The 21,557-nt window shown below is 45.7% G+C and overlaps 1 protein-coding gene across 8 annotated transcripts in view; it reads left to right on the forward strand.

Annotated features, from left to right (window-relative positions):
* Positions 1-21,557, forward strand: part of CACNA2D4 (calcium voltage-gated channel auxiliary subunit alpha2delta 4) — a 130,450-nt gene that overhangs the window by 103,818 nt on the left and 5,075 nt on the right. For 6 of the 8 annotated variants that reach the window (XM_026868373.1, XM_026868376.1, XM_026868370.1 and 3 more), the window contains 10 exons: positions 2,207-2,268; positions 3,184-3,198; positions 4,917-4,961; positions 5,910-5,972; positions 10,711-10,781; positions 11,601-11,676; positions 13,465-13,517; positions 14,496-14,551; positions 15,967-15,987; positions 21,125-21,242. In XM_026868373.1, coding sequence (XP_026724174.1) covers positions 2,207-2,268; positions 3,184-3,198; positions 4,917-4,961; positions 5,910-5,972; positions 10,711-10,781; positions 11,601-11,676; positions 13,465-13,517; positions 14,496-14,551; positions 15,967-15,987; positions 21,125-21,242 — 580 coding nt within the window. Of the gene's footprint in view, positions 1-2,206; positions 2,269-3,183; positions 3,199-4,916; positions 4,962-5,909; positions 5,973-10,710; positions 10,782-11,085; positions 11,509-11,600; positions 11,677-13,464; positions 13,518-14,495; positions 14,552-15,966; positions 15,988-21,124; positions 21,243-21,557 lie in introns of those variants that run through there. The other 2 variants (XM_026868372.1, XM_026868378.1) reach the window with 2 other exon arrangements.

Genomic DNA, 21,557 nt, shown 5'->3' on the forward strand with positions numbered 1-21,557 from the left:
ATAACCCCCAGCTTTGCCATGGTGTGAGGAGGAGAGTGGTGCTCACCACAGCTCAATGGGGAATAGCTAGAAATGTGTGCTGGGCCTCTGGGAATGAAAAAAAGGGATAGTGCAGAGAAGATGAGTAAGCGCATGCCCTACAGGGAGGCTAGAATTGCAAAGACTGCATCCAAAGGACAAGGCTTGCTGACAGATGGCACAGACAGGTTAGACATTGCTGTGAGTGATATGGAAAGAGGAAGAGAGCTGTGAGACTGCTTTCTGTCCCAACCACCAGCCACCAGTGCAAGCCCTCTCATACTCTCCTTCCTCATGTTGCAGGCAGCTCTGTCCGAGTTCAGTACATACATCCTGGGCAGAGGCAAGGATTTACAAACAGGAGCTAAGTTCCCTTCGAAGAACAATTTGAGGCTAGATGTTCCCACTGGCAAAAACATGAGCCATTGAGTGAGTCTCTGCATGGCAGGGTGTTATGTAGCTATCAACTCCTCTTCAAGTCTCATAAAAACTGTATGTCCTGGGTAATGCTCAGTCCCATAGATGTGATCTGCTGTGATAAGGGGAATAACTCTTTCTTGAGATGATTTTAAAGGATAACTATGAATTTATTTAAAGCTACATACCAAATCAGATGCGTGGGCCTCATCGGACTCAGCAGCAACAGCACCGTTTGCCTTCTGTCACAGACTGCCGATTTGTCAGTGTGGGCACCACGCCAAACCATCCCTGCGATAGCCCAGCTGAAGCCGATGAATCTTCACCTGGGCTGGACTCAGCCCTGTCCTTCCTCCTTTGTTTGCATACTTTGTCTTGTCTGGTTTGTGCTCTGCAAGGCTTGGGGCAAGGCAGCTCTACCAGATCATTCCTTTCCCCCACGTACAGGCAGTCAGATTCAGTCTACAGCAGGGAGAGCTGGATAAGAAATGTGCCTGTGAATGGGATCTTGTAAGATGTACCAGCAGTGGGAATGTGACAAGGACACTGGTATAAAAGCCAGAGCTGATGCTAGGTGCTAGGGTCTCTTGTACCTGCTGCAAGAAAATATGCCATTGCATACTCCAGTTTTAATTCATACCCATCTGAATTAGAGCATCAGATCATACTGTTAAGTTAAAAGCACCCACACGGCATGATTCAGATTTAAAGGATCTGTTCCCCCCTTTGAAGCTCCTGCTAATTCAGAGGAAATCTGTAGAAACAGCAACACTTCATCCGCCCGATATTGGTGGTTGTGAAAAAAAGACTCAAACTCTCCCTCTCTGTATTTCTTTTTCTCCCTCACTTGCACTTTATATTCTATTTCAAGGTCCTGCTTGAGGCTGTAATTGCTGCAGAGCTCTTGGATTCAACTAGTTGTCACACAGCCGTTGTTCCCCATCACCATGCTAGGATCTGCATGACTGTGCTGGTTTGCTTGTAGGCAACCCGCCTGGGGACAGCTAGGTTATTCTGTCAGGGAGACCCTGCACCATTTCTTCTCCTGTGGCACTAAGCCTTACTTCAGCAACATGATGCTGGGAATAGAAGAGAAATTAAGCCAAGAAATTAGGATGCACTTCATTAAGAAACACACACACTTTTGCTTAGCCCAGTGTGCACTAGGCTGGGACCAGGTACCAAAGCACTACTTCTAATCAACACTTTTCTGTCAAGTGCTATTCATATTTTTGTGCTTTTGTAGTGGCTTAGAAGAAATCTAAATTGCTGTGGTATCCCCTTGAGACAGGTGGATTTTCGAATGAATCCATTCCTCACACTGGCCTACTTTATTTCTGATTGATGCTGTGTGGTGCAGGATTTGAGGCTGGGGTGATCAGAAACATCTGCTCTGGCCTGGCAAATCTACAAAAGACAAAGATGAAAGGTCATGCGCTCACTCTCCTGGGGGTTTTTTGTGGGATTTTTGTTGTTGTTGCTGTTAATTTGTTTGTAACTCTAGTGTTTAGTGGGAGGGAGGTGTCAGTACCTCAGTACAGTCACTGTCCCCTTTTCCTCTACCTTGTTAAACCTCTGACTCTCACTTGACAGCCTGACTCAGCACTGATCCCCTAATACTTACCATTCACACTTGGAAGCATGTTGCAATTGTGATTTCCATCCTATCACTTTGGACAAATATTTACTCTTCCTTTCTTAACTTGTGTTTGTCTTTCTCTCTCTTGCATATTCCTCCTTTCATCCTCTCCTCTTTTTTTTCTTCCCTTAGCGGTGGGTGTACAAATTAAGCTGGAGTTGCTCCAACACAAGTTTTGGATGGCCACACAACAGGTAGGAGCCATCAGCAGTCATGCATAGAGAGAATTTAATACTCTTCATCAGCTAGGTCAATGCTATGTTACATCACATATGATGGCATTTTGCTGAGGGCTTTTGTGAAATTCATATTAAAAGATTTATGAAGTAGATTAGTTTGAAATCACACATTTCTGTAATCCTTTGACGGCACTAATGCCATGTGAGCTGTGAGTCTGTTTTGCAAATGCCATGTTGACAGTGTCAGCATCCTGGCCTGGCATTAGCTCTGCTGCATATGACACATTTAATTGTGGAAATATGTTTGTGCTCATTCAACCTTTCAGAAACCTCATGGAAATCTTGCAATTTTGAGCATACATAAAAACTATCTACTGCCCTCTCTTACATCTTGATAAAGGTAACAAAATGCTACCAGCTTGCTAAAAAAAAAAAAAATTATTTGCTCCAGGGATAAGCTTTCAGTGTTATCCTAATTTTGGGAACTATTGCTGGAAAAAGCAAGAGGAAAACTCCAGAGTTCGCCACAGGGGCAGGAGCATCCTTGCAGGTGGGAGATCACATAAACTTAACCTGAGCTAAAAAGACTTCTGCAAAGTATGTGAGCACATCCTGAAGCATCAGCAGAGAGCTTTGTTTTTAAAAATCTCCTGAGGGCCATACCCAGGCAGTTCTCACACAAACAAGCCCCCATTGGGATTCAGTGAAACTGGGAAGACTTATTAAAGAAGCTGAAAGGAGACCTGTGTGCCAAGTGCCTGCATGTTGCAGCCCTGGTAGGTGCTGGCATGAAAAAAGCCTGCGTATGGTTTCCCAGGACTTGACTGCCGTTTGACAGAGGAATGACTAACAGATTTTGTTTTCTCTCTCTCCTGCTTCACCACATGCTGTGCCGCTCTGGATGTCCACGCTGTGCCTCCCATCTCCTAGCCCAATGACAGTGATGTAAGTAGACAAAAGCTGGGGACAGGGAGGCATCCCAGCGTGCCTCGCCACAACTCAGCTTCGTAATTGTGTCATTTGTGTGCCAGTGTATTTTAGGCACTGTCCCTTGTCTGTAGTCACTGGAGACAGTCCAAGCCTGTCGTAGGCTGTGTTTGTCTTCCCAGTAATTAAGTGTCTTTGGCAAAGCTGAAAGAGCTCTGGGTCACAGCATTCCAGAGACCTGACCAACAGCAGGAAGAAGCTGTGAGGTAGGCTGGTCTCTGAGGAGGGAGCTATGCCATAAGGCAGTAGATGTGGTCTCAGAGCAACTGGGAAGCTCAGGTTCAGCTCTGCTCCCCTCCACAGGGGCTCCCTGCAAGCTGTCAGTGCCCTCAGACAGGGCTCCTCACCATGCTCCTGCTGCTGCATGGCCAGTCCATTACCAGGCACTGCTGGAGCTTCTCCATGTCTGGAAGAGCAGTGGTGGAGAGACTCAGTCCTCACACTGCTGAGGAAGATGCTATGAGACACGGGCCCTTCTTGTGAGAAACCACTCTGTTTTACCTGGGTTTCTGCTCTGATTTCTGAGCTCTGGACAATGTATTGGTTATCCCCCAAGGTGATAATAGTGTTTCATTGTGACCATATTTCTCTGCTGACCAAAGGAAGAAACCCACTAGGGTACAGGGCCTCCTCTGTACGTTACATCCAGGGAGACAAAACAACCCAATGCTGCTTTGTGGTGAGGCAGGGGTGAGATGATTCTTGCAACTGTGGGTAAAGGGATGTTTTTAAACCATCATCTCTAGAGCCTCAAAACAAGTCAGGGTTGGAGCATGAGCAGGCAGCATCGTGAAGCCCCAGGGCTTGAAACAAACACAGGCATCTCCAAGCCTCCTCTGAAGTTGAGAGGAGGGATAGAAAGATGAAACTCTTGGTTTTGTTCTGCAAAACTCAAGAGGAGAAACATTCCAACTGAAAGCAATGATCTTCTTGTGGTTTGATATGGCTAATTCACCTCTTGTCACTGAGAATCATACAGAAAGGGGGTGAGGCTTATGTATAAGGGTTTTTCAGAAATAAAGGGCAGCTGGCTGAGAGTAGACAGGCTAGTCCACATATCAGTGTCCTTGCCTGACTGCAGAAAACCTCTGTCAGGAAAGGGACCCTGTGTACAGAAATGGCAACACTGTGTCAGCTTTCTTCCCTCCACTACTAGGGAAAATAGCATTAAAAAGAAACACAGGGAGAGAGACATAGGCAGCCACAGCAAACTCAGAACAATTATGAAATAAATAAGCACCTGAAGGGCTTTGTTACTCACCACTTAACCCCTCATGTCTCCACCCGGTTCAGTGTTGTGAAACACATGTCAAGTTCAGTACACAGAAATCCTAAATGAAACAAATGGATGGTGCCTTGGGCTACATGAGCACCGTTCACATCCTATTTATCATTATCTGCCTGGAGAATAAAGAAACAAACAGCAACAACATAAAATCCCTGCCTGAGTACAATCATGATCTAAAATACCATGCCATGTGTTTAGTCCAGATACTAGCAGATGCTGAAATGCATCCTAGTTTCTCACTGGTGCACACTTTAGAGCCCATCTCAGTGGAAATGCCAGCTAAACTGCAGAGCTATGGGATGCTGGAGACCTTTAGCTCATCAGTCCCAAGGTGGAGACTGTAAAATGAAATCATGCCCATGGTTAATTCCGTGCTTTTCCTTTCCAGTGCAGTGCCTTGGATGGTGCCTGTCCACTAAGCTGTCAGGATGATGTAAGTTGCCCAGATTTCTTGTCTGTACCTGTGATGGGTATGATTGACTACCTGCTCTGTGGAGATCTCTGTCTCCCCCCCCAAAATGGTATTGTCTGTCATCTCCTCAGAAGAGGTTGCACAGTTGGGGCAGGACCTCTTGTTGTTGAGACAAACCTTCAGTTTAGGTCCCTCCCTCAGCTGTGAGATGTCAGCAGGGGCATGGGGATTCCAGCCAGTGACTCAGGAGAGTCTCCATCTCCTCTAAGGCTGTCTCACTGGCATCCCAGCTCTTCCAAAGAGAGTGGCTGTCAGCATGACGTGTGCTGGACACTCCTCTTTGGATTTACATCACTGCTTCAACCTTGGTCTTAGGCATATTTGGGACAGGAGCTCCTCTGCCCTGGAGAGTGGGATCACCAGAGAATTTTAATTCCATATTCATATAGGGTTTCCTCTGCATCCTAATTTTTACCTATGAGATTTAAAGGTTTTCATCTAAACTCTGCCTCCATTTTCTGCTCTGCAAAACAAAAATAAGACCAGCACTGATACTCAGTGGTGAGGAGAGGGTTATTTCATGAGTGGTTATAATACCCTGAAATCTGATGATGGAAAGCATTAGATACCGTTTTATTAAAGACAAGTACTGTTCAAATATCCTGTCTCTTTCTGCAGAATGCCTTGTCTTCTTCAGTGTGGCTAACAGCCTGCTAGGCCTGCAAACAGCCCTGGCAAGAGACAATCTTTGTCACAGACAGCTCACAAACTAAATACCTCAAAATGGAGGCAGAGGGAAAAGTCAGTTGTGTAAAACCCGTAGTAGCTGAGCTGTAGGGCTAGGCATGGAAATGCCGAGGCTGTTGCCATAAGCACAAGCCCACACCACTCCATCCTGCACACAGTGGTACATATCAGACAACCATGGGAAAAGCTGTCTTTAACGTTGCTTCTCTTTCATCTCTGCAGATTCTGAATTGCTTCCTCATTGATAATAATGGCTTTATACTCATTTCCAAAAGACCTTCAGAGGTAAGAGAGCATAAGAGGAGGAGAATGTGCTTGGCATGTTCCTAAATAACCCTCCAGAGCTGGTTAAAACAAATGAAGTTCAATTGTGTAATAAGGGTGGCTGCGGTGTAATTAAATTCAGCTGTGTGGTGAGGGGGAAGCCTCCCGGCAGAGTGACAGCACATCCTAGGTGAGGAAGGAGTTTGCAGTGATAAGGAAGGAACTAGTCAAAATATCTTTTTATCAGAAATTAGGAAATTAGACTCCTTTCTGCTACTGAAAGATGATTTGAGACAATCCCAGAAGACAGGCGTCGCCTGACACGGGAAGGGAAGGGAAGGGAAAAGTGCTTTTGAGCACGTCTGAATTCAGAGCAAGCATTCTTCAGGAAAGGAAACTGAGGGGATGGTAAGAGCAAAATATCAAAGGCAAAAATGAAGATGAAATCATTTAAGCAAATTGGAAACAGGAGCACGCTTAAAGAACTGGAGGATTTACTGAACTTGCAGACATGAAAAGAGTAAGAAAAAAGCTCAGAATAGTAATAAAAATAGAAGTAACAAAAATTTCTTCCTTTCCTGCTGCTGCCATCACCTCCATGACCATTTCTAGGGAGCTGAAGGGGCATAGTTTGTGATGTGACATCCAGTACAGCCTGGGAAAAGTCAGCACTGCCACACACTGCATGGTTTAGCTATACTTTTCTGCTCTCCAGTAAATTCACCACAGAGCTATTTGTTTCAAAATAATAAAAGGCCATGGATTTGGATGTCAGAAAGTGATGTGTTGGAACAGTCTCATAAAATACAAAGCAATTAATAGCTAAAGTGGGCTTACAGAAGAAATAGGAAATGAAGCAGTTTTGTAACTGACAGAAGTGTGGAGTTTCATTTAAACTGCTGTACTACTGGAGTTAACAAATAGTGTATCTGTATTTCCAGAAGGCAGTATATCTGATCCCAGAAATTACTTTCTTGAAGATGTGAGAAACAGGTTGAAATGGAAATTAAAAATAAAGTAACAAAACACCAAATGGATGTGATTGGGACAAGCAACCCTTCTATAAGGGAAGAAAATCTTTTATGAACTATAATTCTTTGGAAGTGTAAGTAAATCAGGAGATAAGGGAGAATGGATGACCTACTACATTTCAGTTTCTCTGAAAGCCTTGTACAGAGTCCCTTACAAGAGGTGGTTAAACAAGTTCTGGTTAAGGTGTGAAGTGTGAAGTAGTGTCATTGATCTCAAAGTAGCTGGGGGAGAAAAGAAAGAAGAGGAATTTTTAGATGGATATTTAGATGGAAAACGTCAGCTATATGAGTCCCATGGTTTCCCATCTGGACTTGTGTTGGTTAGCATATTCAGAATAGGCTGGCAAAAGAAAAAGGTGAGAGAGTGAATTCTGCAGGCAGTGCACAGTAAGTTCAGAGAGGCCAAGATGAGAACTATTGAGACTCACAAAGCAAAATGAATCAGTGGCACCAGGGAGTGATACAGACAGGAGGGGGCATACTGCAAGGAATAACTAACCTCTTTTCTGTCACCACACTGAATATTCCAGTAAAAGTGCCCAAAAAAAAAAAAAAAAAAAAGCAAAGAAAACTTGAAAAAAAAGGGAGGAAAATGCTGTAAAGTTGTATTGGCTCCCTGCTCTAGGAGGCCAGGTCCTTTTGCATGTTCAGGATGTGCTGGTAGTCTTAAGAACTGTCGTTTCCTCCTCTGACCCCCATGGCATTTTCAAAGGTGCTTTACTGAGGCCTATGGCATGTGTCCATACATAAAGGCAACTACACACCCTTTAGCTCCCACCTCTACTGTTTGTTCTCAGCACTGCCCTCCTGGGCTCTGTCTCTGTATTTTTTCTGCATCTTATGGAAAATGGGTTTTTCCAAAAGCTCATCTCTGAAAGACCTGACTAGCAGAAACATGGCATTATAGTGGATTTGTGTAAATTATAAACTATCTACATGCCTCCAAGAGCAGGCATTTTGGCAGGCACCAAGGCTGTCATTTCCTCTAGCTATTACCTCCCCTGATATCAGAGTTCACCACTACTTTTCTTCTGATTTCTTTATCTTGTTCCAATTACAGCTTTTATTTGCCAGTGGCATCATGAGTGTCCAAACTGTTAAACCCTACAGGGAATTCAAGACAGCAGCAGCATTAAATACCCTGCGTTTCATAGGCTTGCCACCTGGATGTTGCTGTGTGGGGTCACTTGCTGCTATGTGGCCTTCCCTGCCCCATCCCACACTCGTCCCTCAGAGCATCCTTTATCATAATGCCAAATAAAACCCATACCTGGATTTTTATGGATATTTTGCCTTTCTGGAAAAGTGAGCTAGTTCACTGCCCTCCCTCCCTGCCTCATACCAGACACCAGGACCAGCAAGAGTGGCTCAGCTGCCTGGGTCAGTGTTTCTACTCAGATGCCTGGGTAAGCGTAAACCTCTTTCTCTAGGACTGCTGCCTTCTCTATGAGGCATCATGCAGGGTATGTCTGCAATCTCTGCCCAGGTGGGACTCTGGGGACAGGGAGCAGGCTGGCAGCTAAAAGACCAAGATCCTACCAGGGCTGAGCAGAGGCTGTGGAGAAACAAGGCCTGGCCTTCTTTGAGCCATGCAGTGAGGAGGCCACCCACTCACCCAAAGCCTGGACCATTTGGCAGATCCCATTTGTCTATAGCTTTTGTGCATACCAAAAGTGCAAATTGCTCAATGAGCCAGCAAGGCATGAACACATATATGTCTGTTTGCAGTGATGTACTTTTGAGGCATTTGTGTGCTCCAGGATCTATCTCTTTCCTGTGCATAGCCTGCATATGCATTTGTACATTCCCAGCTACAGGGGGATGTGATACAGCATGTGTCATGCAAGATGTCAGAGGCGATGCTTTATGCTGTGAATGTCTGAATTAGCAAGGGCCTGTGGAAACCTGTCCAGAGCGGATTTAGGAGAAACACAGCAGAGGGATGTCTGGGAGAGTAGCAGCCAGTCACTGGAGGAAGCAGGTTGTAATGAGAGCCGCTTTGCAAAATATCACTTCAGTAAAGGACTACTTTGGTTTCTGCCAAGTGATGCTTTCCTGTGTTACTACCTGCACAGCTACTTAAAAGAGCACCAAGCTTTGAATGTCTGATTAGGTGTTAAAGACCAGTTTGCCGATGCTTTTCTGAACACATTCCCGAGGCCTTACTCTCAATTACACTGATAGCTCCTCATACTTGTACCTATAGGAATGACACGGTACCAGAAGAAATTCGGCCAGATATCAGCATCTTTGGACAGAGCAGGACCCTCCCCTTGTCACACCAGCTGCAGTTTGCACTGTGTTAAATCACACCACTCCGGCTCCTGCTGGCACTGCAGGCTGGATTAAATGGAAGCAGCTGGCCTCCTCACCATCCTATCAAATTGAAAGAGCAAGGGAGATGAAAAAAGTTACCGCTTGCTCAGACACATTTGACTATGTCTGAAACGATTACAGCCTAAATGCTTAAAGGGGAGTTTATGTTATGTATCGATTTATACAGTGAAACATTTTCTGAAGCCTGTTGGGAAGAGACTCATAACCAGTAACACTACCGTTGAATGATTACCATAAGAATTTAGGTAAATCTGCCTAAGGTTTGGGGTTTTTTTTTTTAGTGGAAATGCCCCACTCAAATAAATTAAGTCATTTGTCATCTGCTAATACATGCTAAATGACTGCTAGCCTATCAATTGAAAAGTAAAATGTCCCCCCAAACTGCGTGAATGCTTCCATAACATATGTGAGCTATTTACTGTGTCAAGACCTCTGAACCAGGAAAATCGATGGAGGACAGCTCATATCTGCACTTTTATTATTTATGAGTATTTTATTTACTTGCTTGCAAACAAAGCAGTGGACTTGGCCGGTTTGAAGCATTTTTGTAATGGATTTGTCATGGTTTAGTAATCAGGAAAGCCAGAACTGTTGTTTGTTTGAAGAAGTATTTAAAGCAGTGTTCCCAGAATTGGGTTCAGACTGTGTTTGAGGTTATTGACTCCAAAACATACATGGGAGCAGAGGGCCACAAGCTCTGCTTTTAGTCCAGGCATGCAAGTGGAATTTTGTTACTCCCCAAATGCAACTTTTGCTAGAGTGGAGCCTGTGCAACAGCTCTGGCTGTGCCAGTGCATGGTCTGTAAGCTAAATGGATGGACTGTTTTGTCTTGCGTTGTTTGGGTTACTGCCTGCTTGGAATTTGCACAGCAGTGAGTTGTAAAATTGCATTTGCTACCTAAATAAATATGTACAGCACACTTACACATGGTGAGTCAGTTTGCCTAGGGCAGCAGGAGAGCAGAGGTTTCCAAAGCCACTGCAGCCATGGGCTAGCAGAGATGCGTAAGCAGAAGAGACTCAGGTGTTCAGATTCAGAGCACGTGGATTCACAAAAACCTACAGGGGAGCCCAGGCTTCCAGTGAGTCAATGTGCCTGGGTCTCTGCAGCCTGAGAGTCTGCCTTTTTTTTTATCACAAGCTGCAGGGACTTATGTGGCTAAATAATTTCCAAGCATGGTAGGAACAGTGCAGGATGCCCAGCTGGTGATAGGGGAAGTCCTCCTTCAAGCTTTCCAGCCAGCCAAAGGACAAAGCTCAACATTACCTCCTTATAAAAGACTCGTTATATGTAGTAGGCCTCCAGACAGACTGAATTGGCTGGAGCCATGGAGCATTTAGAAATTTTACTGTTGTCAGTTTATTCTGTTTTTTCTTTCTTGTGCTCACAGATTGGAAAATTTTTTGGTGCAGTGGATGGCTCAGTAATGACCCAGCTGATAAACATGGGCATGTTTAGGCGGTAAGTGGGGGATCTCCACACTGTACTTCTCTTTCTTCAGCTGGTGTGTGGGTCAGAGCATACTGGTCCCCATAAACAGCACCTGAGCGGGGGAAAATGCATGTCCTGATGCATGTGACTCTCTTATTTTGATACAAGAGCTCCTTTAGCTACCTGTCCCCTCCCCTGACTCCCTCAGCCATCATCACCACACACCCCATTTCTCCTTATTTCCTGCTCTTCCACCTGCTGCAAAGCACCGAAAGAGACAGTAATTCCCCATCTCTATGTGGCCAGAAGGCAGCTGCTCCTCTCTCTTTTCCAGGGCAAGATGCTATGGGGAACTCTTCTTGGCATTTTGGATATGAAGTGCTTCAGTTCCTCCTGCCACTTGGAAAGCCTTTCTAGGGCAGTTGTCTGAGAGCACCCCAGATGTGGAGTTGCAGCTGGACGAGCACATTTCTCTCTCTCCTAAAAATACCTCTGCCCATCTCAGTCCACTCCCCCAGCCCATGTCAAAAGAGAGTTTAGAGTTTCGGTGGTTTGTAAACAGGAACTAGGGGGACCTGAAGTAGTTACGATTGTAATTGTCCTGCTTCACAGCCTGCTTTACTCACCATCTGAAATCAGGGACATTATTTCCTCCTGTACTGACCCAGTTACATGAGTCCAGAGCTGGTATTTCCTGCTTTGCAAGATCCAGCACTGGCCAAACAGCAAAGACACCTGTAAGCAGGCCACAGCTTTAGTTCTTCCATACAGGAAATCTTTTAGAAAAAGCTGATGTCCCATAAGCAGTTGGATCGCTTGCTTTTGACTCCTTGCTTGTTTTGATTGCAGAGTGACCATGCATGATTATCAAGCGATGTGCAAAGTACCCTACCACCACCACAGCGGTGCCCGGCCTTTGCTCAGCGTACGTATCTGTTGGCATGCAGCCCTCTCTGAGCTTGGCTGCAGAGGCTTTCCCCTAGGACATCTCCAACACCTTGATGTAGTACATTCCCCAAAAGAGTAGTAGATGTTTGCTTTCAAGTGATGGGAGTGTCCAAACTCATCTAAGGTAGATTTCTGAGGCAGTGATGGCCACTGACAGTGGTGTCCAGTTTGGCTCTCTATTGGCATATAGGATCTCACTGAAAATTGGAGGGACCTAGACAGGAACTAGACTATGCCAGGATTCTCCTAAAACCCAAGGAAGCAGCTAGCAGCTGAAATGAATAGGAATGCTTTTATAGGTTGTGGGTTTATTCAGTAGCTCAAAAAGGGGAGTTGCACTGTCAGGGAACAGAGCATCTGGGAGAAAGCTGTCAGCCTTTCAAGGAAGCCTGAGTGAGCTTGGAGCAACAGAGGGGTTAAAGCTGCTGAGAAATGCTGATAGCCCAGGGAACAAACTATCAGAGTCAATAGTTTTGCCAGTAGCCAGGTGCAACCTCTCTTTAGACTGATACAAGCTAATAATGTAACCCCATTCCACCTTCCTAACCTCACCTTGATCAGACAGAACTAAGTAATTACTCAGCACTCAGGCCACTTCAAAGTAGTTGAAGCAACCCTAAACAGGGATGTGTTTATTACTGTTATGATCATTTTTTGATACTTTAAAAGGTGGTGCGCTGGAAGTACTTCTTACAGCGTGACATTGTAATTTTTTCCAGTAAAAGAATTTTAAACAAAATATTAGTTTTTAACAACATGTTACATTTTCAATAATATGTTCCTTGCAATGGCTATACTTAAGCTGGATAGATAAAATACTGTGATTGTAATGAAAATGCTTTATCATATCCTCCAATCCTGATTCCTGAATGAAATGTCACAAAACGTGAACTGCCAAAACTGAGGTGAATTGGGAAGAGAATAAAAAGGTGAGCATTCAACCTCCCTCTCTCCTTTTCCCTGGACAAGAAAAGTCCATTTTTTGTATACATACATAAAAATCAGTCAAATCCCCAACTATTATACATTTTACTATTTGCTGACTTATTTTTGCTGAAGATTAGTCAGTTAGCAGTAATGGCATATTATCTTGTGTTCTATAACTGCTGCATCTGTTTTGGGCTTGAGGATACAGGCGTGATTATAAGAGAGAAAGATGAAAATTAGACATGGTTACCAGGAAGAAAAGAAGCAGCAGGATCCTCTGCAGATGAATTGTCCCTGGGACAATGCTGGATTTCTAATTTGTAGCTGAAAAGAAGGAAGATGATAGAAGTCATGCCATCTTGAGGAAAAGCTGGATGAAAGCACAGTTAAACAATCAATCAATGGCAGATAATACTAAATCCTGGGCAATGCTGTCACTTGTCCCAGAAACACCACTTGCTGTCAGAACATGAAAGCATCCTAAACTGGTGGTGTCCCATTTAGCTGTGTTTCTCTCCTGCTCTGAGCTCAAGGTCACCCATACTGGAGAGAAATCATCAAGCAATTACATCTTCAAAGTCTTTCATACATTTGTGATAAACTCCCTGACCCTGATGAGGAGGGGGTGAGAAGATATTATTAGTAGCAAGGCAGCTCTGCAGGCTTTTGATGTATTTTGAACATTTTCCAGTGATGCCCAGACCTTGAATTTCCAAGCTGTCTTCAAGAGCTCTGATCAGTGGAGGGAACTGTTCTGAAACATGGGGTTCTGCATAACAATTATAAACTCTCTGGCCATATCCTTATGGTATTTCTCATTTCTTCTTTTGTTCTCCAGCCAATTTATGCCTTTCTAGCTACAGTGAAATGGCTGATCAGTGATTTCCTCATGTGAGTATCAAAATATGGGGGTGTTTGGGAGGCTCAGACCAATGGAGGTGAGAGCTGAGAAAGCTGCAAGCAGAGGCCCCTGTGCAGGGCATTGCTCTCAGCCTTCTCCTGACATTCAGCTCAGTGCCTTGCTCCTGGGAGACAGAAAGCTATTACTATTCCCATTTTGAGAGGCAGAGGCCCATAGTGGGTCTGGGATTTACCTGAAGTCACTCAGTACAACGTGGTGGAGTCAGAAATAGGACTCGGGTCTCTTGGGGCCTCGTGCAGATCCTTGATGCCGAGTCCTTTTGCCTGTCTCCTTTGCCTGTGGTGAATGAATGCACACCTTGATTTTGCAGGGGGCAGAGGCTGAGGGAAGCCAGAGAGCTCAGCTCTGAGTGACAGGCAAGGGAGGAGAGAGGCGAGGCCTTTGAATCAAGCTCTAGCTTCAGGCTCACCTCAAACTGCTGGGGGGAATCAGAGTTCAAGCTCAAATTAGGATGAAAGCGCTGCTACTCAGTTACTGGGTGTGCAAAAGGGAAGGAGTGGAAAAGATCCAGCTCCAAGGGCTTGAGAGTATTGGTACAGAATAATTCAGTGTGACGTACAGCTACCTCTGAGTAGCCAGAGTACTGGCTCCCTGATGGCCCTCTGTGCCTGCTCCTCAGGTGGGTCTCATGGTGACTGAATCCCTTCCCAGCCTCAGGGGCTGCTGTACTCATTTCTTCCTTCACTGGTGAAGCCCCTGCACAGTATGTACTTCAAGAAGAAACCCATTCATATATTCCACAGTACAAATCCCATGATACAGAACTGCACTCTATCACATGGAAAGGAAAAAAAAAAGTTAAAAAAAAAATCTCAGACTTCCACTGCCAGCAAATTTGTAGTAAACATTTTAGAACTGATACTCACTGGGAGACGGGGCCATCTCCCTGACACCTGCATCCTTCCAGGCAGCTGAAAAAGCATCCTCTGTTCTTGCTCTTTTGACAGCTTCCTGTTGGAGTTTAACGTGAGTAGCTTCTGGCACTCAGACAACTTGGCAGATGGTGAGTATACAAGAGTCCAGCCACCCCATAGCACGTGAGTGTTACCACCATTGGTGGCAGAAGAAGCTGTATGGGGAAGGCTGCCCTCATACGAGGAGCCTGCCACCTGCCCTGCTACCTCTCATTGCATGGACACTGGAATCCAGCTTCCAGGTCCCACCATCACCCCATCTCCCCCCATTTCCACCCCCATTTAAGGCTGCCACAGCACCAGAGCAGTCAGTGTGAGGTGTGTGTGTCTTGAAGCATGTTGCTTGCTTTCCTCAGGGTAGCTGCCGGGGCCAGGTGAGGCTCTTCTTTCCGAGGACCCCCACCCTATGTGCAGTGGGATGAGAGAGAGAACAGCTGCAAAGCCTTTTGGTTGGAAAGACTCCCTTCCAGTCTTTCCTGAGGGTGGCTTATAGGACAGGACAGAGCAGTGCTGGAGCAGCAGGCTCTCCAGAACCTAGCAGGGGTCCCAGGAAGCTAGCCAGAAACCTGTAAGGTTCCATAACACATTGAGGGACTTCACTTGTCCACTGGACCCTCTCTGGAAGAGAGAAGATGGCACATGGTATTGCACAGCAGTAAAGTGCAGCAGAGGGGTATGTCTGGCTTGAAATCCAGTGACCTGTCCTGCAGCTGCAGTGCTGCCTGCTAAAAACATCCCGGGAGTCTCTGCAGTCCCATCTCTGCCCCCTCAGGCAGGGGGGTATTAATGGTCCTGAGGTGACCCAAAGGGAAAGGTGAGGAGTGCTCTGCGCAGCCACATAGGTGCCATTATTACATCCCCACTAATCATTCAGCACTAACGGTGCTTTTAGTGGAGACAGTGGTACCTTCCCTGCTGACTGTGGGGCTGAGTCTTCTGCACTGTATGAAGTATTCTGGCATAATGGGGAAACAATAATTTTTAGAAAGCAAACTTTCCTTCTAGTCAGAGAACCAGACGAATGTCTGGGTACTGTTTAGGTCCCACTCACCTCCTCCAAAGAGGGTCACCAGAGATGGTGGTAACAGTTGCATCTATCCTCTATGCAGCCCTGGCTGCTGCTTAACATGCATCAGGATAATGGGAGTGGTTCCGTGCAGAAATTAGTGAGGAAGAGTCAGATGAGCAAGCGGTACTTGTGGCAGTGCAGGTGGGACTGCTCTTGCTGGAGGACAGGTGGACCTGGTGTTCCTGCAGGCATCTGGGGATGCTAAGATGGCTGCAGTTTGATTTAGCCTTTGCTTGAGGAGATGCAAGGAAAAAGGGAGGGGCGTTCTCACTGCTGCCCTGCTTATCACCATTTCCTTTTGTGTTTTCTTCGTCTCTCTGCCACATCACCTTCATGACTGCTATGTGCAAATTCATCTCTTCGTTGCACGGCCATCATGTGAAACTATGTGGTTCCATCTTCATTGTGTGTCTGTGTGTCCTGTGACTCTTCCAGCCAAGGCTGTCTTCCATCACTGTAAGTAGAACCACTTAATGGTGAAAAGATGATTTATCTATAAATCCCAGGCTAGGACAGTCTTTCTTCCATCTTTTGGACAATGGTGAACTTGCAGAAAGGTGTGACAGGGATAAGGCAGTGCCTAGCTCAATTTCCTGGCACTGCAGATTAGCACACAATGCTGTTGCTCATTTAGCTGGCTGAGATGGTGATTGAAAGTCTGTCCCTGAGAAGTCAATAAAGAGGGGACACACCAAACTCCTCAGGGACTGCAGGCACAGACAACACCATCAGTCATGTCATAGATGGGCCTGTAGCCTGTGTACCATGGCATGTCCTTCACTTTGCTTCCCAGCTGTCCTGTTCTTTTCAGTTGTTTTGCCAAAACCAATGACCAACCCGTACCTTCTTGCAGGAAAAACTATACTGGTCCCATAGACTTCAGTTATTAAGAGGCAACTTAAATCTTTTCCACACCCCATGGCTTAGCTCCTTCTGATGAATCCCAGTTTGGTTCTCCAGGATAATGCAGAACTATTTCCAAGCAGTTCAACTGATAAGTATATGCTCTAGCTCATAAATCCACTCCTACAGTCAAGTTAGAAATCCCTTCAAGACAGAGTCCAGACTGTGGCTGTGTTTGTATCTCCTTGCTTCCATATCTAGCTTATATTTGCCAATTTGCTCTCTGCCCAGCAAGACATATGTGTGAGACAGAGGTAGAGAAATGAGTCAGTTTGAATGTGTTTTACTGAATGAACAAGAGGAAGAGAAAGAAAGGGTGTCCACGGATGAAAAAAATTAGTGTCCATGCATGGGTAGGAGTAGCAGGGTGAAAGAATAGTATTGGGGTTGAAAGAAATGGATCACACATGTTGTTGAGAAGGGGCTGTAGATTTTTGCCAGAGATGTTAACGTTTTCTTGACTGCATGCCAAGGCTGTTGTATGCAAAAAATATTAAAAGAAGGAGACATTTTATGAGAGAGAAATTGAGCACACATTTATTCATGGATATATGCAGAGGAATTAACGGCTGGGGATCTAATGCTTACCCTTGCCTGACTGTGCAACTCTGGCTCTGCAGCACTGAGCCTATTTCTGCTCCCAAGTTCTCTTGCTTTCTGGGAAGGCGAGACTTGCTGTTGGAATATGGACATAATATATTCAGACTGCACTCATCATGCAAATCTGTTTTTCAGAGCTGGTGAGAAGACATGTTTGCTTCCACAGATTTTTCATTGCTTTCAGCATCTCATTCCTCTGTGTTTATAAGGACTTCTGCTTTTATGGACATCACCACAGGTTTGAAAACTTTTAATTAAGCCAAAATCACTTTCAGCCAAGGCATGCAGCCTAGAAAGGACTATTTCTAGAATTCTCTATCCCACAAAAGTTTCTTCTTGAGTGCATGGTAATGTACACAGAGGATACTTTACAAGATAATTGATTAAATTCTGTGGTTTTTATTTGTAACTAAGTGGTAGATTTTTGTCTCATGTCCCAGAGTAAATCCACTGACCTGGGTGCATGATTTATGCTGGTGAGAAAAAGTTCACAATCTGGACTATATAGTTCACAACAAGGCGCAGTGACTGCCTTTGCTACTCAGAAGGATTGGTTGCCAAATGTCTGACAAAGTCTTTCTGGAAGTGCAGATGGTAGCAACGACAGCCTGGAATTAACTCACTCTTTGCTATAAAGTTTGCAATTTGTTATCAGCTCCTCTGACTGTTTACTAATCCCTGACCACCAGACTCTCAGTGTGCTGATAACATTTTGATGTCCAGCATGTGCATGCAGAGGCTCAGCCCAAGCATTTTGTTGATGATGTATATGCTACTGGGCTTCTCTGAACTTTTCAATACTGCTGCAGCTGCATTGCTTCCAAGCAATTTAAGTGGCAGTAGGCTTAAGCATAATCTCTGTCATAGGTCTTTGTGCAGAAGTTGAGAGATTTTAAAGTGGCTTCTTTTCATTTAGCCTGTGCCAAGAAACTGATTTAAGATGGTCTGTGCAGGGGACTTAAGACAATTTAGCAGAGTTTAAAAATACAGTTTGGTGCACGTGATGAAGTTAACCCAGAGCAAGTCAAATTGCAGATGGTCATGAAAGACTCAAACAGAAATGCAGCTTCTGTGAGTGACTTAGCCATACTGCCAGTGGCGAAAGTGCTCCTGAAGGGACTAACCCTGGTGCATTTCCCACTGCTTACCTCCACATACACTGCCTGCTCCTGAGTGCCACCACAGCATAGTTTGGCCCAGACTGCCCACTCAAGCATTGCCTCTCTACTCCTGTGCTGGCCAGGTGTATCCTGGGTGTGGATTGCACAGTCTCTTTAGTTGACTTACCCCTTGAAGCTCAGTTCTCTAAGCCCACCAAGTCTAGCATGACAGCTCTGATTCAATGCTGGCTGAGGCTGGGAGGCCTCAAATCTCCTTCCATCCCATATTTTCCACACCAATGGTCTCATACACCCTCTCCCTGCACCCTGACCTTCACACCACTGGTTTTTACATTGCTTGAACTCCATCTGCTTTGGTGACACTACCCCAGGAAGCTGGAACTAGTGATGGTTGTAATTCTTTATCAGGTACAGGGGAAAATTGAGGACCTGGATGAAGTCTCCACTATGTCATGACCCTTTGCCACTCCTGACAAAAGCAATACACTAAATTCTTGCAAACAGTTGTGCCCCAACTTTATCAGGTCATCTTTTCACCTTTGTGGTCATCACAGCTGTTCTGAGCAAGAACTGGCACAGTCCATCATCAACAGCTGTGCTGCAGTGACAGCCCTGGTCACTCAGGGCTGTGAATCCAGGGGTAACACAAAAGTGATGGTTGGTGGCTGAGGGACCAATGTGTGGTCTTGCCACAAGCATGTCCCTAAGAAGGTCTGTCCCTGGCACAGACTACAATAGTCTGGCCACCCATTTCAGAGTTTGGAGCTGTTTTCCCAGTCACTAGTGAATTAAGGCTGAAGGAAAGTGCTTCCGCTCTGTTCCTCAGACTCCTTTAGTCCATCAGGGACTTCACTGGCTAGAATACAGTTGCCAGACCTGGAGCTGGTCTGTGCTGGAAAGCATTTGCAGCTTCTCTCCTTACCACAGGGATATTCTGCATGTTTCATCAGAAATTTCTAAACCTTTGAAATTCACTTCAGTAACAGGATCTTCTGTTTATCCTGAATGTCCTCAGGACTGTTCATCCTGTGACAGGTACTAGTCAGAGACATTCCCCATTAGCAAAAATGGGAGAGGCTTTTCCATGCTTCTGCAGTGTGGGGTTTGCACAGAGGGATGGCAAGTGGTGACAGAGCACAGCCAGACATCTCCTGGCTGGTGACAGAGTTGCTGCTGGACCCTGAAATGATGAATTTATTTGATTAATTTAGTGTGAATCCAGGGTGAATGCAGAACAAAGCATCATACTGAAATCAAGTCCTGTGTGCTTTTGGGTCAGTGCAAAATGAACCTAACCATGATACTAAAAGGTAGGTCCCATAGTCTGGGAGGATTTAAGTAGGAGGCTGTCTTGAGAATGACTTTTTTGGGAGTTCAGAAAAAAAGCACAAGGCTCAACTACCGGGGACTTTGTACTGCAAGGAGGAGTTTGAGTATCCATGATGTTCACCTGGGAAAGGCACCAGAGGGGAGACTGAGCTGCAGTTCCTGGTTCTTAATGGATGTCTTGTGCTGCTGGATCACCATGGTGGAGAGAAAAATTAGAGAAAATCATCCTCTCTCTCATGTAATCTATGTTGTTTGGATGGCAAGCTCTGCGGAGTGGTGCCTGCCTCTTTCTGTGTGCTCCAGAATTGTTGGGGGAGAGGACACCATAGCTCTCAGTGAGGGTTTTACAGCGATGCAAATTACCTATCAGAATCATGGATACCCTCTTGGTGCCTTCTTACCATGCATTTACTGATTAAAACCTATGTTGCTGCATTCTTCTATGAATCTTCAGCATCGCCGCTGGAAGGGATAAACTGGTCATCCTCCACATCAGGAGTCCCTTCCCTGCCCCACCTCCCCATACTGTGTGTGTGGAGGGCTATGGAGTGAACCCCAAAGCTGATGTAGAAGCCATCTCTCATACTTATTGCTGACTGAGCTGCAATCACCTCTGCCCTAGCAACAACGCTTTGCATTTCCATCAGCAACATTCCCCTGTGTCTTACAGAGGCAGGAGCTGGCTTTGCTACCTTCAACTGCAGAAAATAATTGCCAGAAGGGCCCAAGGCAGTAGTTTCAGGCAAGGCAGACTTTGCTGAACTCCTAGAAAGGATGCCTGTGGAGGGAGCCTCAAGGGAGGCTCAGTAAGGCGGTTCAGCTCCCACTCATCCCCAAATTAGTTTGGGAGTCCCACAGAGTGTGATTGACAAGTCATAGAGCAGCTGCTCCCTGCCTCTGCTGTGCATTAGCTGGGTCTCTGCTCGTCCTCGAGAGCTGTCATCTGCTTTCCTGTGGTGTCATGCCAGATCTGTTTGCTGGCAGTGTTTTCTTTTTATTGTGACACATACTCAACCCCTGTGGTCTCACTCTGTAATGTTGGAGGGCTCAGGAAGGATTACCAGTTGATAGAGAACCCCACCACAGACACGCAGGGTCCCCACAGGAACACATCCCCCAGCACAGGCACTGAGGACCAGCCCAGTCACAGCTTTGAATGTTTAAAAAAGTGTGTGAACCAGGGCTGGGTTAGGTAGGAGGGACTCTATTTATGCTGCTGGTTCGGTAGACCCCCCCCTCATTTAAACGCAGAGGTACCAGTGCCCACATGCCCTTGCCTAACTGGCCACGGGGGTCCCTGGGGTGCTGCAGGTGCTGTGGCCTTACCGCGGCAGCTTTGGCAGGATAGGTTCCAGGCTTTCTTGGAGAAGGCGAGTGGAAATAATGGGAGCATTTCTCACATAGGCCGGTTTTCCCACCCCACCTAGTGGGAGCAGTGATCACTGCCTGGCTGCTTTCTGCAGCATCTCCTTCCCCTGCTTCTCTGGTGGGCACCCGCTCTTGGCTGCTATCACAGCGGGGACACACAGGGCTGCTCCTCCAGCCTACCTTGCCAGTCTTAAATGCTTCCATCTCAGTGCAGACCGCTTCTAAGGGATCCTCTGCCCTTCATTTCTCACCTTGTCTCCTTACCGTTGCAGCTCACAAGCACAAGAAGCACGACACCTTGCAGCCCTGTGACACCGAGTACCCTGTTTTCGTGTATGAGCCAGCCATCAAGGAGACCAATGGGCTGATCGAGTGCGGAGATTGCCAAAAGTAAGAATTGCAGCTTCCCTTCCATTTGGGGGCTCCCCAGGTTGTGACAGCATGCAAGCCTTGTCACAGAGCCCATTGATGAGAAGAGTTGCTTGCTGCTGTGCCTGTGGCATGGTCACCGCTGCATGCGCAGCTCTGGCTGCAGAGCATAGCTAAACAGCCACGTTGGACAATGAGGAGGTGAAGTGACCAAGTTACTGCTTCTTGATAAAAAGAAAAAAAAAAATTGTTAATAAGTAGAGGTGGCAGTAGAATGAGGGAAAGAGCATTTAAATATATATATATATATATATTTTTTTTTTTTTTTTTTTTTTT

Source organism: Athene cunicularia (assembly GCF_003259725.1).
Source record: "Athene cunicularia isolate RWA chromosome 1 unlocalized genomic scaffold, athCun1 chr1_part2, whole genome shotgun sequence".
NCBI lineage: Eukaryota > Metazoa > Chordata > Aves > Strigiformes > Strigidae > Athene > Athene cunicularia.